This window comes from Oncorhynchus clarkii, chromosome 3 (assembly GCF_045791955.1).
Source record: "Oncorhynchus clarkii lewisi isolate Uvic-CL-2024 chromosome 3, UVic_Ocla_1.0, whole genome shotgun sequence".
NCBI lineage: Eukaryota > Metazoa > Chordata > Actinopteri > Salmoniformes > Salmonidae > Oncorhynchus > Oncorhynchus clarkii.
The window spans coordinates 24,814,124-24,829,908 of NC_092149.1; the positions used below are offsets into that span (position 1 = coordinate 24,814,124).

At 41.9% G+C, this 15,785-nt stretch overlaps 1 protein-coding gene across 3 annotated transcripts in view; it reads left to right on the forward strand.

Annotated features, from left to right (window-relative positions):
• The window catches only part of LOC139391648 (protein cordon-bleu-like), a 69,679-nt gene that overhangs the window by 22,656 nt on the left and 31,238 nt on the right, over positions 1 to 15,785 (forward strand). The window contains exons 3-8 of one of the 3 annotated variants that reach the window (XM_071139043.1): positions 6,322 to 6,537; positions 9,545 to 9,755; positions 11,609 to 11,837; positions 12,758 to 12,802; positions 13,369 to 13,457; positions 13,926 to 14,003. In XM_071139043.1, coding sequence (XP_070995144.1) covers positions 6,322 to 6,537; positions 9,545 to 9,755; positions 11,609 to 11,837; positions 12,758 to 12,802; positions 13,369 to 13,457; positions 13,926 to 14,003 — 868 coding nt within the window. Of the gene's footprint in view, positions 1 to 2,084; positions 2,241 to 6,321; positions 6,538 to 9,544; positions 9,756 to 11,608; positions 11,838 to 12,757; positions 12,803 to 13,368; positions 13,458 to 13,925; positions 14,004 to 15,785 lie in introns of those variants that run through there. The other 2 variants (XM_071139062.1, XM_071139053.1) reach the window with 2 other exon arrangements.

Sequence of the window (15,785 nt, forward strand, 5' to 3'; positions counted from 1 at the left end):
GCCATAAACATCATCAAGGACATCAACCACCCGAGCCACTGCCTGTTCACCCCGCTATCATCCAGAAGGCGAGGTCAGTACAGGTGCATCAAAGCTGGGACCGAGAGACTGAAAAACAGCTTCTATCTCAAGGCTATCAGACTGTTAAACAGCCACCACTAACATTGAGTGGCTGCTGCCAACACACTGACTCAACTCCAGCCACTTTAATAATGGGAATTGATGGGAAATTATGTAAATATATCACTAGCCACTTTAAACAATGCTACCTTACATAATGTTACTTACCCTACATTATTCATCTCATAGGCATACGTATATACTGTACTCTATATCATCGACTGTATCCTTATGTAATACATGTATCACTAGCCACTTTAACTATGCCACTTTGTTTACATACTCATCTCATATGTATATACTGTACTCGATACAATCTACTGTATCTGCCTATGCTGCTCTGTACCATCACTCATTCATATATCCTTATGTACATATTCTTTATCCCCTCACACTGTGTACAAGACAGTAGTTTTGGAATTGTTAGTTAGATTACTTGTTGGTTATTACTGCATTGTCGGAACCAGAAGCACAAGCATTTCGCTACACTCGCATTAACATCTGCTAACCATGTGTATGTGACAAATAAAATTTGATTTGATTTTTTTTTTATTTGCCCATTATTCTTTAAAACATTATTCAAATTGCCTGTTGATGATTGTTAGACAGCCATTTTCAAGTCTTGCTATAGATTTCCAAGCTGATTTAAGTCAAAACTGTAACCGGGGTCACTCGGTTACATATAATGTTGCCGTGGTATGCAACTCCAGTGTAGATTTGGGCTACTCCTTGCCAATGACAAGCATACCCATAACATGATGCAGCCACCACCATGCTTGAAAATATGAACACGGTGACGTGTTGGATTTGCCCCAAGCATTACGCTTTGTATTCAGGACAAAAAGTTAATTTCTTTGCTCAAAGGGATGTTACATAAAAAAAAAAAAATGTTTTACACCTCTACCTCTAACTGTGTCCTTCTTTGCTAGGCATTGAAAAACCTACCTTGTCTTTGTGATTTGTGTCTGTGCTTGAAATTCATTACTCGATTGAGGGACCTTACAGATATGAAATTAAGTTGAACCAACATGGAATAGACACTGAATTGACATTTGTGCCCTGTGGAAAGTTCGAAGTTATAAATCGTCCTCAGATTCTCATCAGATCATCCAAGAAACCTCCAAGGTAACTAGCTAGCTAGCTTGTAATCCTGAAAGTATAGCCAACCCTATTATAATTGTTAGCTAAGATACAGTAACGTTCCGCTAGCTAAATTATTTTGGGGGTTAATATAGAATTGGCTGTTGATATCACTGAGCTCAAGAGATAAAATTAAACTGTCCTCGATTTACAGATGAGTTTCAAAGGAAGAGAACATAATTACATTTTCATGCATTTTGGATTACAATGTCCTTTTAAAAAGTCACTAGAAGTGACCTTCTCACAGTCGTTCAACAAAATCTTGTATGTGTTTCCATTGGATTTTGTGTTCAGTTAAAAAAAATATCTTGGGTTGATTCCTTTCATAACTGGCCAATAAAGTGGAGAGAGCGGACTGAGTGGTTCTGTGAAAGGTCCATTTGTAACCCAGTCACTGTTTATCACTGAGGAAGCTGCACTTACCGCCCAGCTCAGTAACGGAGTTTCCTTCTCTCTTTGGGAGACTCTCTCTTTGCCCGAAAAGGTTCTTTGTGTGTGCGTGTGTGTGTGTGTGTTGGCTGACTCAATGGGTCCTGGGCTGGAGACAAAGCCACACTAAGATTTGTCTTGAGCGGAGATGTGCAAGTTGTTGCCCCAATTTCAAACACACAGGTGCAGTGTCTACCTGACCCATTCATATTGGTATACCACACTACACTGGTTTTGATCAAGAAGTTCTTTTCATTTAATCGCCCTCTCTGTAGTGTTTGGAACAATTGTATTTCAATGGTTCAATTGCTCTGTGGCGGAGTATGGATGCCGGACTTAGTTATTAATAATTAATTTAGGTGAGGTTAGAGTCCAAGCACAGTGGTTTGTTGAATGTTCACATGCATGCCTACTCTCAACCTTCAAAGAACAAGGTGTCTTCAAGGCTCCTAGAAGAGACCTTTTCCCTGTAGTCCTTGGGAAGGATTTATAAACATAAACACGGACTGATATACAGAACGCTTAATCAAAAGCCCAAGGACTGACTTGACGTGAGTGGTGCAGATTTATCTCATACTGTTGTTTGCTCAGTAGGGAGAAAGTGTGTAGCTATTCAACATACCTATAAGGGAAAAAGCATGAATCATTGTAAACTGTATATTATAGTCAAGATAATGCTGTGTGCTGAGACAAAGCTACAATTTGTTCCTCTGACACGTGTCAAATACTGTACATAGTCAGGTATAGTGAAAGTTAGGACCACTAATGATTTACATCATCTTCTCTCAAAGTCCTGCCATAAGTGCAGTTAGCGGCATGTATTTTGGTGCAGTGTAGCGGTGCCGCCTGAGCTCAAAAAAACGTTGAAAAGGTTTTTTATGCCTACTGTAATTGATATATTGAAGCATGAAGCAATATACAGTAAAATGACAGACAATAGAAAAACATTGTAATGCGACAGACATGAGTTTGGATGAATTGCAATGCATGCTGGTTATCTTTATCCTTGTGTTTAGATGGTTACATATCTGTACTGTATAAAATAATGGTTCTATTTATTTGCACACAAACTACAAAACAATATGATAAAAGTTTAAAAGGCAAATGAAAAGAGCAGGTGCAGGAGGGGTTAAAAACCCAAAGGCTTGTGGAGCACCTCTTTTTTTTTTTTTAAGTATTTATAAAACAAGATAACTGCGTTAAGTTTTTATAATAATGAACAAATCATGATAAGGAAATTCCTTTGTGTCAGATTTGAATGTAACATCACATCAACACGGACCATTGTGACCCTGACAACCAATAAACAACCTTTACATATCTGGAGACAGACTTGCTTTTAAGTAATCTCTCTGAAAGACAACTTGCCATTCAAGTTGCCTCTATTATGTTTGTTGTCACCTATCCCAGCGCAAAACGGCAAAGTAGTGCGAAATCTTGTCTATTCTATTTCGCTTTCACCATGACGACGGGACTGCCTTTTCTGGGAGAAAACAACATTAATTTCTCTAGGTTGCCACAATCAGGCCAATCTGCAAATGACAATTTTGCTCTAAAATATCTGATTGTAAAACTAATCTTAACCCAAAACTTAGCCATACCCCTAACCTTATGCCTTTAAAAACGTCTTATGGCTTAGATCCCGCTAACGGGATCGATATGACAACAGGCAGTGAAAGTGCAGTGCGCCAAATTCAAAACAACAGAAATCTCATAATTAAAATTCCTCAAACATACAAGTATTTTACACCATTGTAAAGATAAACTTGTTGTCAATCCCACCACAGTGTCTGATTTCAAATAGGCTTTACGACAAAAGCACACCAAACGATTATGTTAGGTCTGCACCTAGTCACAGAAAAACACAGCCATTTTTGCAGCCAAAGAGAGGAGTCACAAAAAGCAGAAATAGAGATTAAATGAATCACTAACCTTTGATGATCCATCATCAATACATGTACTGTATTGTGATCTTCACAATACATGTATGTTCGATAAAGTTAATATTTTTATCGAAAAATCTCAGTTTACATTGGTGCTTTACGTTCAGTAATGTTTTGCTTCCAAAACATCCTGTGATTTTGCAGAGAGCCACATCAATTTACAGAAATACTCATAATAAACATTGATAAAAGATACAAGTGTTATGCATGTAACTTTAGATAAAGTTCTCCTTAATGCAACCGCTGTGTCAGATTTTAAAAAAGCTTTACCGAAAAAGCACACCATGCAATAATCTGAGTACAGCGCTCAGACAACAAAACAAGCCATACTGATATCCGTCATGTTGTGGAGTCAACAGAAGTCAGAAATAGCATTATAAATATTCACTTACCTTTGATGATCTTCATCAGAATGCACTCCCAGGAATCCCAGTTCCACAAATGTTTGATTTGTTCGATAAAGTCCATAATCTATGTCCAAATACCTCCTTTTTGTTTGCGCGTTTAGTACACAATCCAAACGCGGAGCGCGGGCAAGTCCAGGCGAAAGTTCAGATGAAAAGTCATATTGCAGTTCGTAGAAACATGTCAAACGAAGTATAGAATTAATCTTTAGGATGTTTTTATCATAAATCTTCAATGTTTCAACCAGAGAATTCCTTTGTCTGTAGAAATGCAATGGAACAAAACTAACTCTCACGTGAGCATGCGTGATCAGCCCATGTCACTCTGGCAGACCTCTGACTCATTCAGCTCTTATTCCCCCCTCCTTCACAGTAGAAGCATCAAACAAGGTTCTAAAGACTGTTGACATCTAGTGGAAGCCTTAGGAAGTGCAATATGACCCCATAGACACTGTATATTCGATAGGCAATGACTTGAAAAACTACAAACCTCAGATTTCCCACTTCCTGGTTGGATTGTTTTCTCAGGTTTTTGCCTGCCATGTGAGTTCTGTTATACTCAGACATCATTCAAACAGTTTTAGAAACTTCAGAGTGTTTTCTATCCAAATCTACTAATAATATGCATATACACTGCTCAAAAAAATAAAGGGAACACTTAAACAACACAATGTAACTCCAAGTCAATCACACTTCTGTGAAATCAAACTGTCCACTTAGGAAGCAACACTGATTGACAATAAATGTCACATGCTGTTGTGGAAATGGAATAGACAACAGGTGGAAATTATAGGCAATTAGCAAGACACCCCCAATAAAGGAGTGGTTCTGCAGGTGGTGACCACAGACCACTTCCTGGCTGATTTTTTTGGTCACTTTTGAATGCTGGCGGTGCTTTCACTCTAGTGGTAGCATGAGACAGAGTCTACAACCCACACAAGTGGCTCAGGTAGTGCAGCTCATCCAGGACGGCACATCAATGCGAGCTGTGGCAAGAAGGTTTGCTGTGTCTGTCAGCGTAGTGTCCAGAGCATGGAGGCGCTACCAGGAGACAGGCCAGTACATCAGGACACGTGGAAGAGGCCGTAGGAGGGCAACAACCCAGCAGCAGGACCGCTACCTCCGCCTTTGAGCAAGGAGGAGCAGGAGGAGCACTGCCAGAGCCCTGCAAAATGACCTCCAGCAGGCCACAAATGTGTATGTGTCTGCTCAAACGGTCAGAAACAGACTTCATGAGGGTGGTATGCCCGACGTCCACAGGTGGGGGTTGTGCTTACAGCCCAACACCGTGCAGGACGTTTGGCATTTGCCAGAGAACACCAAGATTGGTAAATTTGCCACTGGCACCCTGTGCTCTTCACAGATGAAAGCAGGTTCACATTGAGCACATGTGACAGACGAGTCTGGAGACGCCGTGGAGAACGTTCTGCTGCTTGCAACATCCTCCAGCGGTGGGTCAGTCATGGTGTGGGGTGGTATTTCTTTGGGGGGCCGCACAGCCCTCCATGTGCTCGCCAGAGGTAGCCTGACTGCCATTAGGTACCGAGATGAGATCCTCAGACCCCTTGTGAGACCATATGCTTGTGCGGTTGACCCTGTGTTCCTCCTAATGCAAGACAATGCTAGACCTCATGTGGCTGGAGTGTGTCAGCAGTTCCTGCAAGAGGAAGGCATTGATGCTATGGACTGGCCCGCCCGTTCCTCAGACCTGAATCCAATTGAGCACATCTGGGACATCATGTCTCGCTCCATCCACCAACGCCACGTTGCACCACAGACTGTCCAGGAGTTGGCGGATGCTTTAGTCCAGGTCTGGGAGGAGATCCCTCAGGAGACCATCCGCCACCTCATCAGGAGCATGCCCAGGAATTGTAGGGAGGTCATACAGGCCCGTGGAGACACACACACTACTGAGCCTCATTTTGACTTGTTTTAAGGACATTACATCAAAGTTGGATCAGCCTGTAGTGTGGTTTTCCACTTTAATTTTGAGTGTGACTCCAAATCCAGACCTCCATGGGTTGATAAATTTGATTTCCATTGATCATTTTTGTGTGATTTTGTTGTCAGCACATTCAACTATGTAAAGAAAAAAGTATTTAATAAGAATATTTCATTCATTCAGATCTAGGATGTGTTATTTTAGTGTTCCCTTTATTCTTTTGAGCAGTGTATTAGCAACTGGGCCTGAGTAGCAGGCAGTTTACTCTGGGCACCTTATTCATCCAAGCTACTTAATACTGCCCCCAGCCATAAGAAGTGTTTAACCTCTGTCTGTCCCCCAGGAAGAGGATGAAGTCCCGAGCCCCTCCTCCGCCCCCGGCCCCCGAGCCTGCCCCCAGGAGAATCTTCCGTAACGCTGTGCCTGATGGGGGAGGCTCAGCGCAGGGCAGTATGGGCAGCATGGTGATGGACACCAAGGAGAACATGATGAGGACTAGCGTAGACCTCCATATCACTCTGCCTCAAGGCTACCAGACCAGCAGCACAGTGGACGGCAGGTGAGAGGCAACACACACACACACCAACACACACACACGTCACATATGCACACGTACACATTACCCCTTCAACCCTCAATTCACAGATTCTGTTATGTATGTGGATGTGGCCCTGTTTGGTATCTGATCAGAGAGGCCTTTTCAAGGTTCCCTCAGTGGCCCAGAATCAGTATGTGAGAAGCTGACCTGCCAGGGCCGCTCTGGCCTTAATGAGGGTCTCTCGCTCTTTCTGCTGGAGCAGTGAGTGAATCAGACCAGGCCATCCAGGACTCCAGCCCTCATGCAGAAAACAAGACAAGGGCCTCTGTTAATGCTGTTAATGAGTGGCATGTGAGAGTTTCTAAAAGTATTTTCTTTTTGTGAACCAATATTGGACAGTGGTCCCAGGTCTGTCTGAAGTCAGAAAAAAACAGATCTGGGATCAGGCTCATACTGTGGTCATCTTCTCTCTCACTTGGGGCCGTCTTTTCCATTGCCTTTTACTCTGAGTGATGCTCTTTGCCAAGTAATTTGGGTAACACTTCATTTGGATAGTCCATCTTTAGACTATCAGTAACATTTCAACTAGCTATCTATACTAAACAAAAATATAAACACAACATGTAAAGTGTGGGTCCCATGTTTCATGAGAAGAAATACAATTAACATTTCTAATACGAACAAAAAGCTTATTACTTTCAAATTGAATGCACACATTTGTTTACATTACTGTTACTGAACATTTCTCCTTTGCCAAGATAATCCATCCACCTGACAGGTGTGGCATATGAAGAAGCTGATGCTGGGGACAATAAAAGGTCACTCCAGAATGTGCAGTTTTATCACACAATACAATGCCAAAGGTGTCTCAAGCTTTGAGGGAGAGTGCAGTTGGCATACTGACTGCAGGAATTTCCACCAGAGCTGTTGCCAGAGAATGTTTATTTCTCTACCATAAGCCACCTCCAATATCGTTTTAGAGAATTTGACAGTACCTCCAACCGGCCTCACAACCGCAGACCACATGTAACCACGCCTGTCCAGGACCTCCACATCCGGCTTCTTCACCTGCGTGATGGTCTGTGACGAGCCACCCGGACAGCTGATGAGACTGTGGGTTTCATTTATTTAATTTAACTAGGAAAGTCAGTTAAGAACAAATTATTATTTACAATGAAGGCCTACCCCGGCCAAACCCTAACCCGGACGACGCTGGGCCAATTGTGTGCCGCCCTATGAGACTCCCAATCACGGCCAGTTGTGATACAGCCTGGAATCATACCAGGGTCTGTAGTGACTCCTCTATCACTGAGATGCAGAGCCTTAGACCGCTGCGCCACTCGGGAGCCCCTTTCGTTTGCACAAACAAAGAATTTCAGCACAAACTGTAAGAAAGCGCCTCGGGGAAGCTCATCTGCGTGCTTGTCATCCTCACCAGGGTCTTGACCTGACTGGTTTTCTGATCCACATCCATTTCCTTATATGAACTGTAACTGTAATATACTGTAAATATTTGAAATTGTTGCATGTTGCATTTATATTTTTGTTCAGTATAGATTCACATGTTACTGAGCACAAATGACATCTCTAGCACTGACCTTAAACCTTATCTTAACCCTTATTCGTAATCTAACCCTAACCTTAGCATACAGTTGCTTATCAACAGATGGTCACACTATCTGTAGAGCATTTACAGATGAAAAATCTGGACAATCCAAATGAAGTGTGTGTAACCGTCATTTGATTTATGGGAAATCAGTTTTGCTCTCAGTGCATGATAAAGCCCATGGGAGTTTCATCCAGGTGTCATAAATGTCTTGTAATCACCTGGTTCATGTGTGCAGGAAGCAGTCAGACAACACCCTCTCCATTATGGTGTGTAAGGGTTTTGTCACACTGTTTTCATTATGATAGGGAATACAGATCAATGTGTTGTGTTTCCAGTGTCTTGTCAAAGCCTCATTTGCTAGCTAGATATGTTATTCTAAGAAGAAAGTTGTAGTATAAATGAATACATTGTTATTTTCGAATGAACCGTAACTCCCCATCCTACAGCTAATGTGTACTGCATTATGATGCAGTTGTAAGACTTGTGATGAGCAACCTTTGCCCTGGTATTTGTGTTGGTTGTTCAGAGCAGCCCTTTAGCACTTTGGTCATATGAGCTGTCTTCTCCCAGCAGGCAATAGAAGGCATCCTTGAGTTTCTCTCTGTCCTGGGTTGACAGTTACCCTTTGACACCTCGTCAGTTAATGTTCTGTATTACATGACCGTTCATATGATGCTCAAAAACAGAACATTGTATCAGGATTTATTAAGACATTCTACATTCTCAAGTGAAGGATTTGGGACACTGGCCAGTCGGGCTAGTAGACTGCAATTTTTACTAGCCCAGGTTACATTCTTCTAGCCAAATTTGTGACATTTGATATTTGAAATCCAAAATGTCACTTGCCTGATGGGCTAGTTTGGTACATTTTCTACTAGCCCCATCTGCAAAGTACTAGCCTCAGGCTAGCTTAATTTCCATCCCTGCATACATACAGTATATTATAGGTAGACCAGATGGGTAATTTATTGTCAATTGACTAAGGCTAGATTTCCTATCTGTAATTCATTTAACTTTCTGAAACGTCACTAAGTTCAGATCATTAAATCAGCCTTTTATGTACCAATTTGCAGGCTTATCTAATGCTGTAAGCCGAGCGGCATGAGTGCCTGCCTGTGCATCACCCAGTGTAATTACAGCTAAAGGAGGTAACCCTATCTGTCAGTCAAGTCACATCCCAAACGGCACCCTATTCCCTATATAGTGCACTACTTTTGACCAGAACCCATAGCGGTCTTGTCAAAAGTAGTGGTCCTTGGTCAAAGAAGTGCTCTAACTAGGGAATAGGGACTTACCTTGGTCTACTTTGTCCCGCTCCGCTCTACTCTACTCTGACGAGCCTATGACTCTACCTCCACCTGGCTTCCTGTCTGTGACTCAGCCTGGCTTCCTGTGCTGCTTTTGCCTCTCTCTGTGCAGCAAAGCGCTCATGGACCTGTTGGTGGATCTGTGCAGCCGGTACCACCTGAACCCAGCCTATCACACCCTGGAGCTGCTGTCCAGCGAGGGCCTGTCCCTAGCCTTCAAACCCAACAGCCTGCTGGGGTCCCTGGACGTTGTTGCCATAAGCATCAGGGAGAAAGTGTTGCAGGACAAAGTGGTGCGGAAACCTCCGCCTAAAGTGCCAGAGGTGAGTACCTACTGATCCTGACCCTGATATAGAGGTGTGTGTGTGTTTGTTTGTTACTGAGGATATGTAGCTGCATTGTGATTGAATAAGCAATTAGCTGTGTTTTATTGTAACCTGATTCATAGTTTTCCTCTGTTTAGTCTTCCATGAATGCACATGTATGTAGCACTTCATGAAGTTATTGGAAACGAGTTTGTTCTGGTCTGGGCCTTTTGCTGTTGTTGTAGTGCACGGGTGGGTATCGTTGACTGTTTTTGGGATACAATGAATAAGATGTTTTCAGCATTCATTGAACCTAACCTTTGACACCTGGGAAATGTGATGTATGATTCTCTATGTAACCGTGCGATCGCCCTTCTTTACCTTTTGACACTAAATCGTTGCAGCAGGAAAGGCCACAAAACCCCGAAAGGGCTCATGCTAAGGTAGGCAGCAGGTGTTATAGAGCCAGTCTCTAAATCAGTGGGATTATTATCGGCTCTCGGTGGCTGATTGAGTGTCTTCTCGCTCTGTCTCCAGTGTCTCCTACCTACCTACCTACCTAGCATGTGAATTTTTCATGAGAGCCTTACCTTTAGTTACCATGCATTATTTCTACTCTACTCTCAGGCCTCACTGGCCCTGGTGGCCCTGCTCCCCCTTTCTCCCTTTGACCTCCCTTTGGCTGATGGCCATAGTCTGACACTATTTCACTCTGAGTCATCAAAACTGTGGGTAACACTTTACTTAAAACCAACCGGTATAATGCATTATGATGTGCTTGTAATGCATTTTATGACTTGTAATAAGCATATACAGTATAACCCCCCCTTTGAAACTGAGTGGTGTAAATTTAAGTAAGCATACATAATAATCTATTGATTTCGATGTATGGATTTTTATGTATTCCACTAACATTTGATAAATTGTTGCCTAAAAATATGCTTTGATTATTTTTATAAGGTTGCCTCTAAGTATTAGCAAAGAGCCACACACAAAAACAGTTGTGCTTGTGATTGTTACACACTCTTGACTGGTAAGTGGTTGACATGATGTTTTCAGAAGGAGAGTCTTGAAGTCTGTACATTGTGTACTGGTGTGTGACTGTCATGGCCTCCATGATAACAGTATCTTTGTGGTATGTCCCAAATGGCACCCTACTTCCTATATAGTGCACTACTTTTGACCAGATCTCTATGAGACTTTGTTAAAAGTAGTGCACTATATAGGGAATTGTGTGCCATTTGGGATGCAAGCTGTGTTCTTCATAACAACCACCTCAACCCTCTTAGTGCTTCTTGCACTGTTGTTATGATCCCTCTCTATGGGTACACCAAACACCCTGGGACTGACCAGTCATTGGCTGCCCACACACAGGCCCTCTCTGTCAGGCCTCGACTTGGCTCCCAGCCTCAGTTACCTCAAAGTGCTAGTCTTGAATGACCCCCAGTCCCCCCCCTCCTCCCCTACGTCTGTCAACAAATGTCTACATTCTAAGGGAAAAGCTGAAAGTAGAGCATAACCTCTTAAGTGAGGTGGAGTGAAGTTTTTAGTTAATCATGGTTTATCCCACGAGTCTGACACCCACCTTTTCTCTCCCTCTCTCTCAATATTTTCCACGCTAGTTTTTCCCATTGGATGTGTACTGCTGAGACCTTTTACTTTCAAGTCCCATTTAATTACTGAACTTAGACCTGGGTTCAAATTGTATATTTTTGAGCGTTTGATTGAGCCTGCCTGAAGTGCCAGATCGGCATGATTGCAGACAAGCTCAAGGTCAAACGAATACTATTTGAATCTAGGAGGTTCTCTTAATGCTCTCTAATACTGTACCCATCCATTGGCACTAAAGTCACTCTGTCTTCCCTGTAAAGAAAACAGTGCGTCTGGTGGTGAACTACCACAGGAGCCAGAAGGCGGTGGTGAGGGTGAGTCCCCTGGTGCCCCTGGGGAGCCTGGTCCCAGCCATCTGTGAGAAGTGTGAGTTTGACCCGTCCCATGTGCTGCTGCTGAAGGACAATGTCAGCAACCACGAGCTGGAGCTGGACAAGTGTCTGAGTGAGCTAGGCATCAGAGAGCTGTACGTACTGGACCAGACTCTTGGTAAATAAACCACGTTATACCCACATCTCCCTCTACCTCTTCCTGTAGAATGGTGACACATTTCTTGCCAACTCCTATGGTCATCCTATGGTCATTGGTACGACAATGATTATAGGAGTTGACCAGACAGCACACACAGATCTGGGACCAGGCTACTCCACATCCTCACATGATACCTACAGTGTTAGCCTGGTCCCAGATCAAATCAAGTTTGTAATGTTAAGGAGTTGACATTGTAGCAGAAACAGATCTGAGATCAGTCTAACTGTACCAACCTATCTCTGTTAACAAACTGTTACTGTTCCTCTTATTCTTCTCAACCTGTTTAATCGTATATTTAATTTGAGCTCTCTCCGTTGTTTTCTGTCACGCTTTTAAACCCTGACTGCATCTATAATCAGCACTCACACGTGAGATTGTTTTGAATCAAAGTAACATGCATTACTTTCTTACTGCAGCTAGCTACATCTGTGCCTGTAATGTTTACATGGAGTGTAATTCAGTCTGGGCCAGTTCATTTTATCAGGGTGGCGCTGCAGAATAAATAATAAGTGAGCTTGTGTTTACATATTTGGTTAAATGAGCTTCGATAAGCACATGCCTTCCAGGGTGTGTACTCTGACCCCTATGACTCTGCCCTTAGAGAGGCAATATAGATGGTTAGTCATTCGAACACTACCTACAAAGCCTAGTGAGACGTACTGATGCTTGAGTTAAACTAGAGACAGTTGTCAAACACCATAGTCAGTGTTGTTGGTAGTTTCACTGTTTCCCTCTTTTCTGTTAGGGGGGGTGGGGGATTGCATAGCCAAGGACATCGGAAATGCTGCATAGTTTTGATAAAGAGAGAATCTTTTATAGTTAAGGGTGGTCTGCATTGTTACGGGCCCTTAATGTTGAAATCCTGTGATTATTTCCAGTTCGTCAACCTAAAATGGCTTCTGCACCTGCTCTAAATTACTCAGGTATTGCATACTGTCGGTATGCCGCTGTATGCTGCTGTATGCTGCTTATTGTTTCCGTCCACAATGCTGTAGTGACATTACCTGTAGCTTAACAGTCACTTGTGCCGTTCCTTTTCTCCTCGTAGGACAAGCTCGCTTGTTTTGTTTGTTTTACGTATCTTAAATCAAATATAAGATACAGTCAATGTTATTTCCCTTTCTTTCTGGCTTACAGTGTGTTATGACTGTTTGTTAGATTTATTTTCAGAGGTTGAAGAATAGATGCACTGTCATATTGGAAAAGTTTAGTTGCAGTGCCATCTACTGTTGAAACTGCCTGATTGTAGAAAGAGGCTTGAGAGTGTGTGTTTATGGAGAATGCTTTTTGTTGTATGCATGGGTTAAACTTTTAATAACTGACATGACTTGCATAATGTGGTATAGTAGTATAGTTCTAGCTGTGGTTTATTTCATTCCATTGGTTAATGAATGAACTGCATGAATGAAAGCCTATATTTTTAGCTCAGTGAGCCAACCCTTTCATTTCGGAGTGAACTGAAAACCATTGTCTGTCCATTCATTGTTAGAATACTTCCGTTCCAACACCTCAAGTTTCGGTGGGGCCGAGAAGAAAGGCCTGCTCGGATTCTTAAAGTTCAACAGAAGGAAATCAAAGGTAAGACGGCACAGTTCGCTTGTGTTCCAACAGAGTGACATTTAGCCCATTGGCTTGGCTAACTTAGCACCATAATACCATCTAGAGAATACTACAAGGCACCATGCATAGGCTACTCACTAAGAGTGTGTGTCTGCAGATCAAGTTGACTTTAAACTGCTGACTTACTACTACTATATGTTGAAATGCAGGAAAAGGAAGCATATTTCTTTCTGTTTTTGATTGGAATAATTTGGTACTTAAATCTTCTACTTAAATAGCTACTGTTATTCTTGAGCTCAACACGATGGCTTTCCATAAAAATAATTAGTCTTATAGATTTTACTGTCCCTGTGGAAAAGTTTTTTTTAACCCTAGCGCTGTAGGAGTACTGCTATCATCTGTCAAATAACTGAAATAACTGCATGTCATGCTTGTATTGTAGTTGCATTCTGATGTCATGCATGTTAGATGTACATTCCATTTCAGACTGAAGAACAGTCGCCTACTATGGACATGGATGGTATTGATAATAATATTATTCAAAATACTGAAAAACACTACAATGTAAGTACTACTAACCCTCCTCTCCTCCTCCTCCTGAAATGTCTGGGTGTGGTAATTGACATCTTGCATTATATTTTCTTTCAATACTCCAATCTCATTCAATAAGTGCAATCACATTCATTTTGCAGGAAGATAAATTATGCTTTTGAGTTCTATTCTCTTGTAGATGTTCCAAAACCCACCACCTTGCAACAGATAGTGTTTTATACCCCACAAAAATTAAAACACATGAGCTCAACTTTGGTTTTCTTTTCAGTAGGGTTGCAAAATTCCCATAACATTCCCAAAACCCCCAGTTTTTCCAGAAATCCTGGTTCTACAATTCCAAGAATCAGTTGGGAATAAGCAGGAAATCCAGAAATCTCCAACTAGGATTTCTGGAAAACCTAGGAATTTTGGGAAAGCTATCATTATTTTGCAACCCTACTTTCCAGCCTGTGCCTCCTCCTCTTGATATAGCTGATTTCATGAGCGCTGTTCTGCTTATGTACCACTAGAGGGCAGACTTGACAAGCTGATCCCACGTCTTCTGATTCCACTCAGTCAATTACAGTACCTTGACGAATTTAAAGTTACTGCAGCAAGTAAACCTGAAATAAATTACAGTCTTGAATTATTGCTTAATCTTTGATCAGCTTTACTCAGTGACACACATAATGTATTTAATAGTACATTTGTAATACAATAGTAGTTATAGCAGTAGGGCCGGTTTCTTGGGAATAGTTTTGTGCATGTGTGCTAAAACATTATATTAGAGCAAACATTGAACAGGCTATCTGTTTGGAAGGTAATTGAATCAGTTTTATACAATTACAGAGGAATCTATTACAGGCAGCCATCTGGGATACCCCTCAAATCAATATGGGTGTTTTATTGGATTTCCCATAAGACCTTGGTGGATCTCTCCTGCTCATTTGAGTCAAGCCCCAGGGCGCGCACGCACACACACACCCTCTGTGTCCTTAGTGATTATGTTACATCATCATACTGTACCTGGCTACATTTACTCTGATATCTGGATACCATTATTGGCCGAACAGATGGAAAGATTTGTTGAGGACTGTTCATAACACAGACTGAAGTAGAACAGAATTGCATTTATGATACAGTGTACAGTCTTGCATTGGACAAACTGATGGACCGATATGTTGAAGACTGTGTACATTGTGTATGATCTAAAGGAATGAAAACGAAATTGAGTTTTACATTTTTTTTATTGTACAGAATGATACTATTTCAGATCACATTTTGTCCTTGGAGAAGACAATAAGGGCGTGTTGCTGCCTCTAAATCATCATAGATGTTCGGTTCTATCTGTCTCTACTTTCCACCTTGGATATGCATGAGTGATAGGCATTGTGGTTAGCGTTCAGATTGCCTCCAGCATGTAATTAAAGATGTTCAGGTGAACTTTTCCCAAACTTTAATAACAAAGAAAGACCCAATAGCTTTTTTGGCTCTGGTCTGTAAATTATTTAATGTTATATAACATATGCTACGCATTCATGGTAATTCCCTGCATGGAACATTCCGTTCCAACAGCTGAGTACAGCAACAGCACGGATCCCAATTCAAAGTTACCGTAGTCTCTCCCTAAATTTGGAACGTGTGCTTGTGTTTCATAATTGAACATGCAGTGGATGTACTGAGGGACTCTCAGAGAGACGGAATATTAACAGTTTAGCCACACTCCTCCCTCAAATACACAGGCATTGAGCATGTTGCTCTACCAAGGAGAGGAGTTAACATGGAGATCCTACTACTACAAAGGGAGGCTTACTG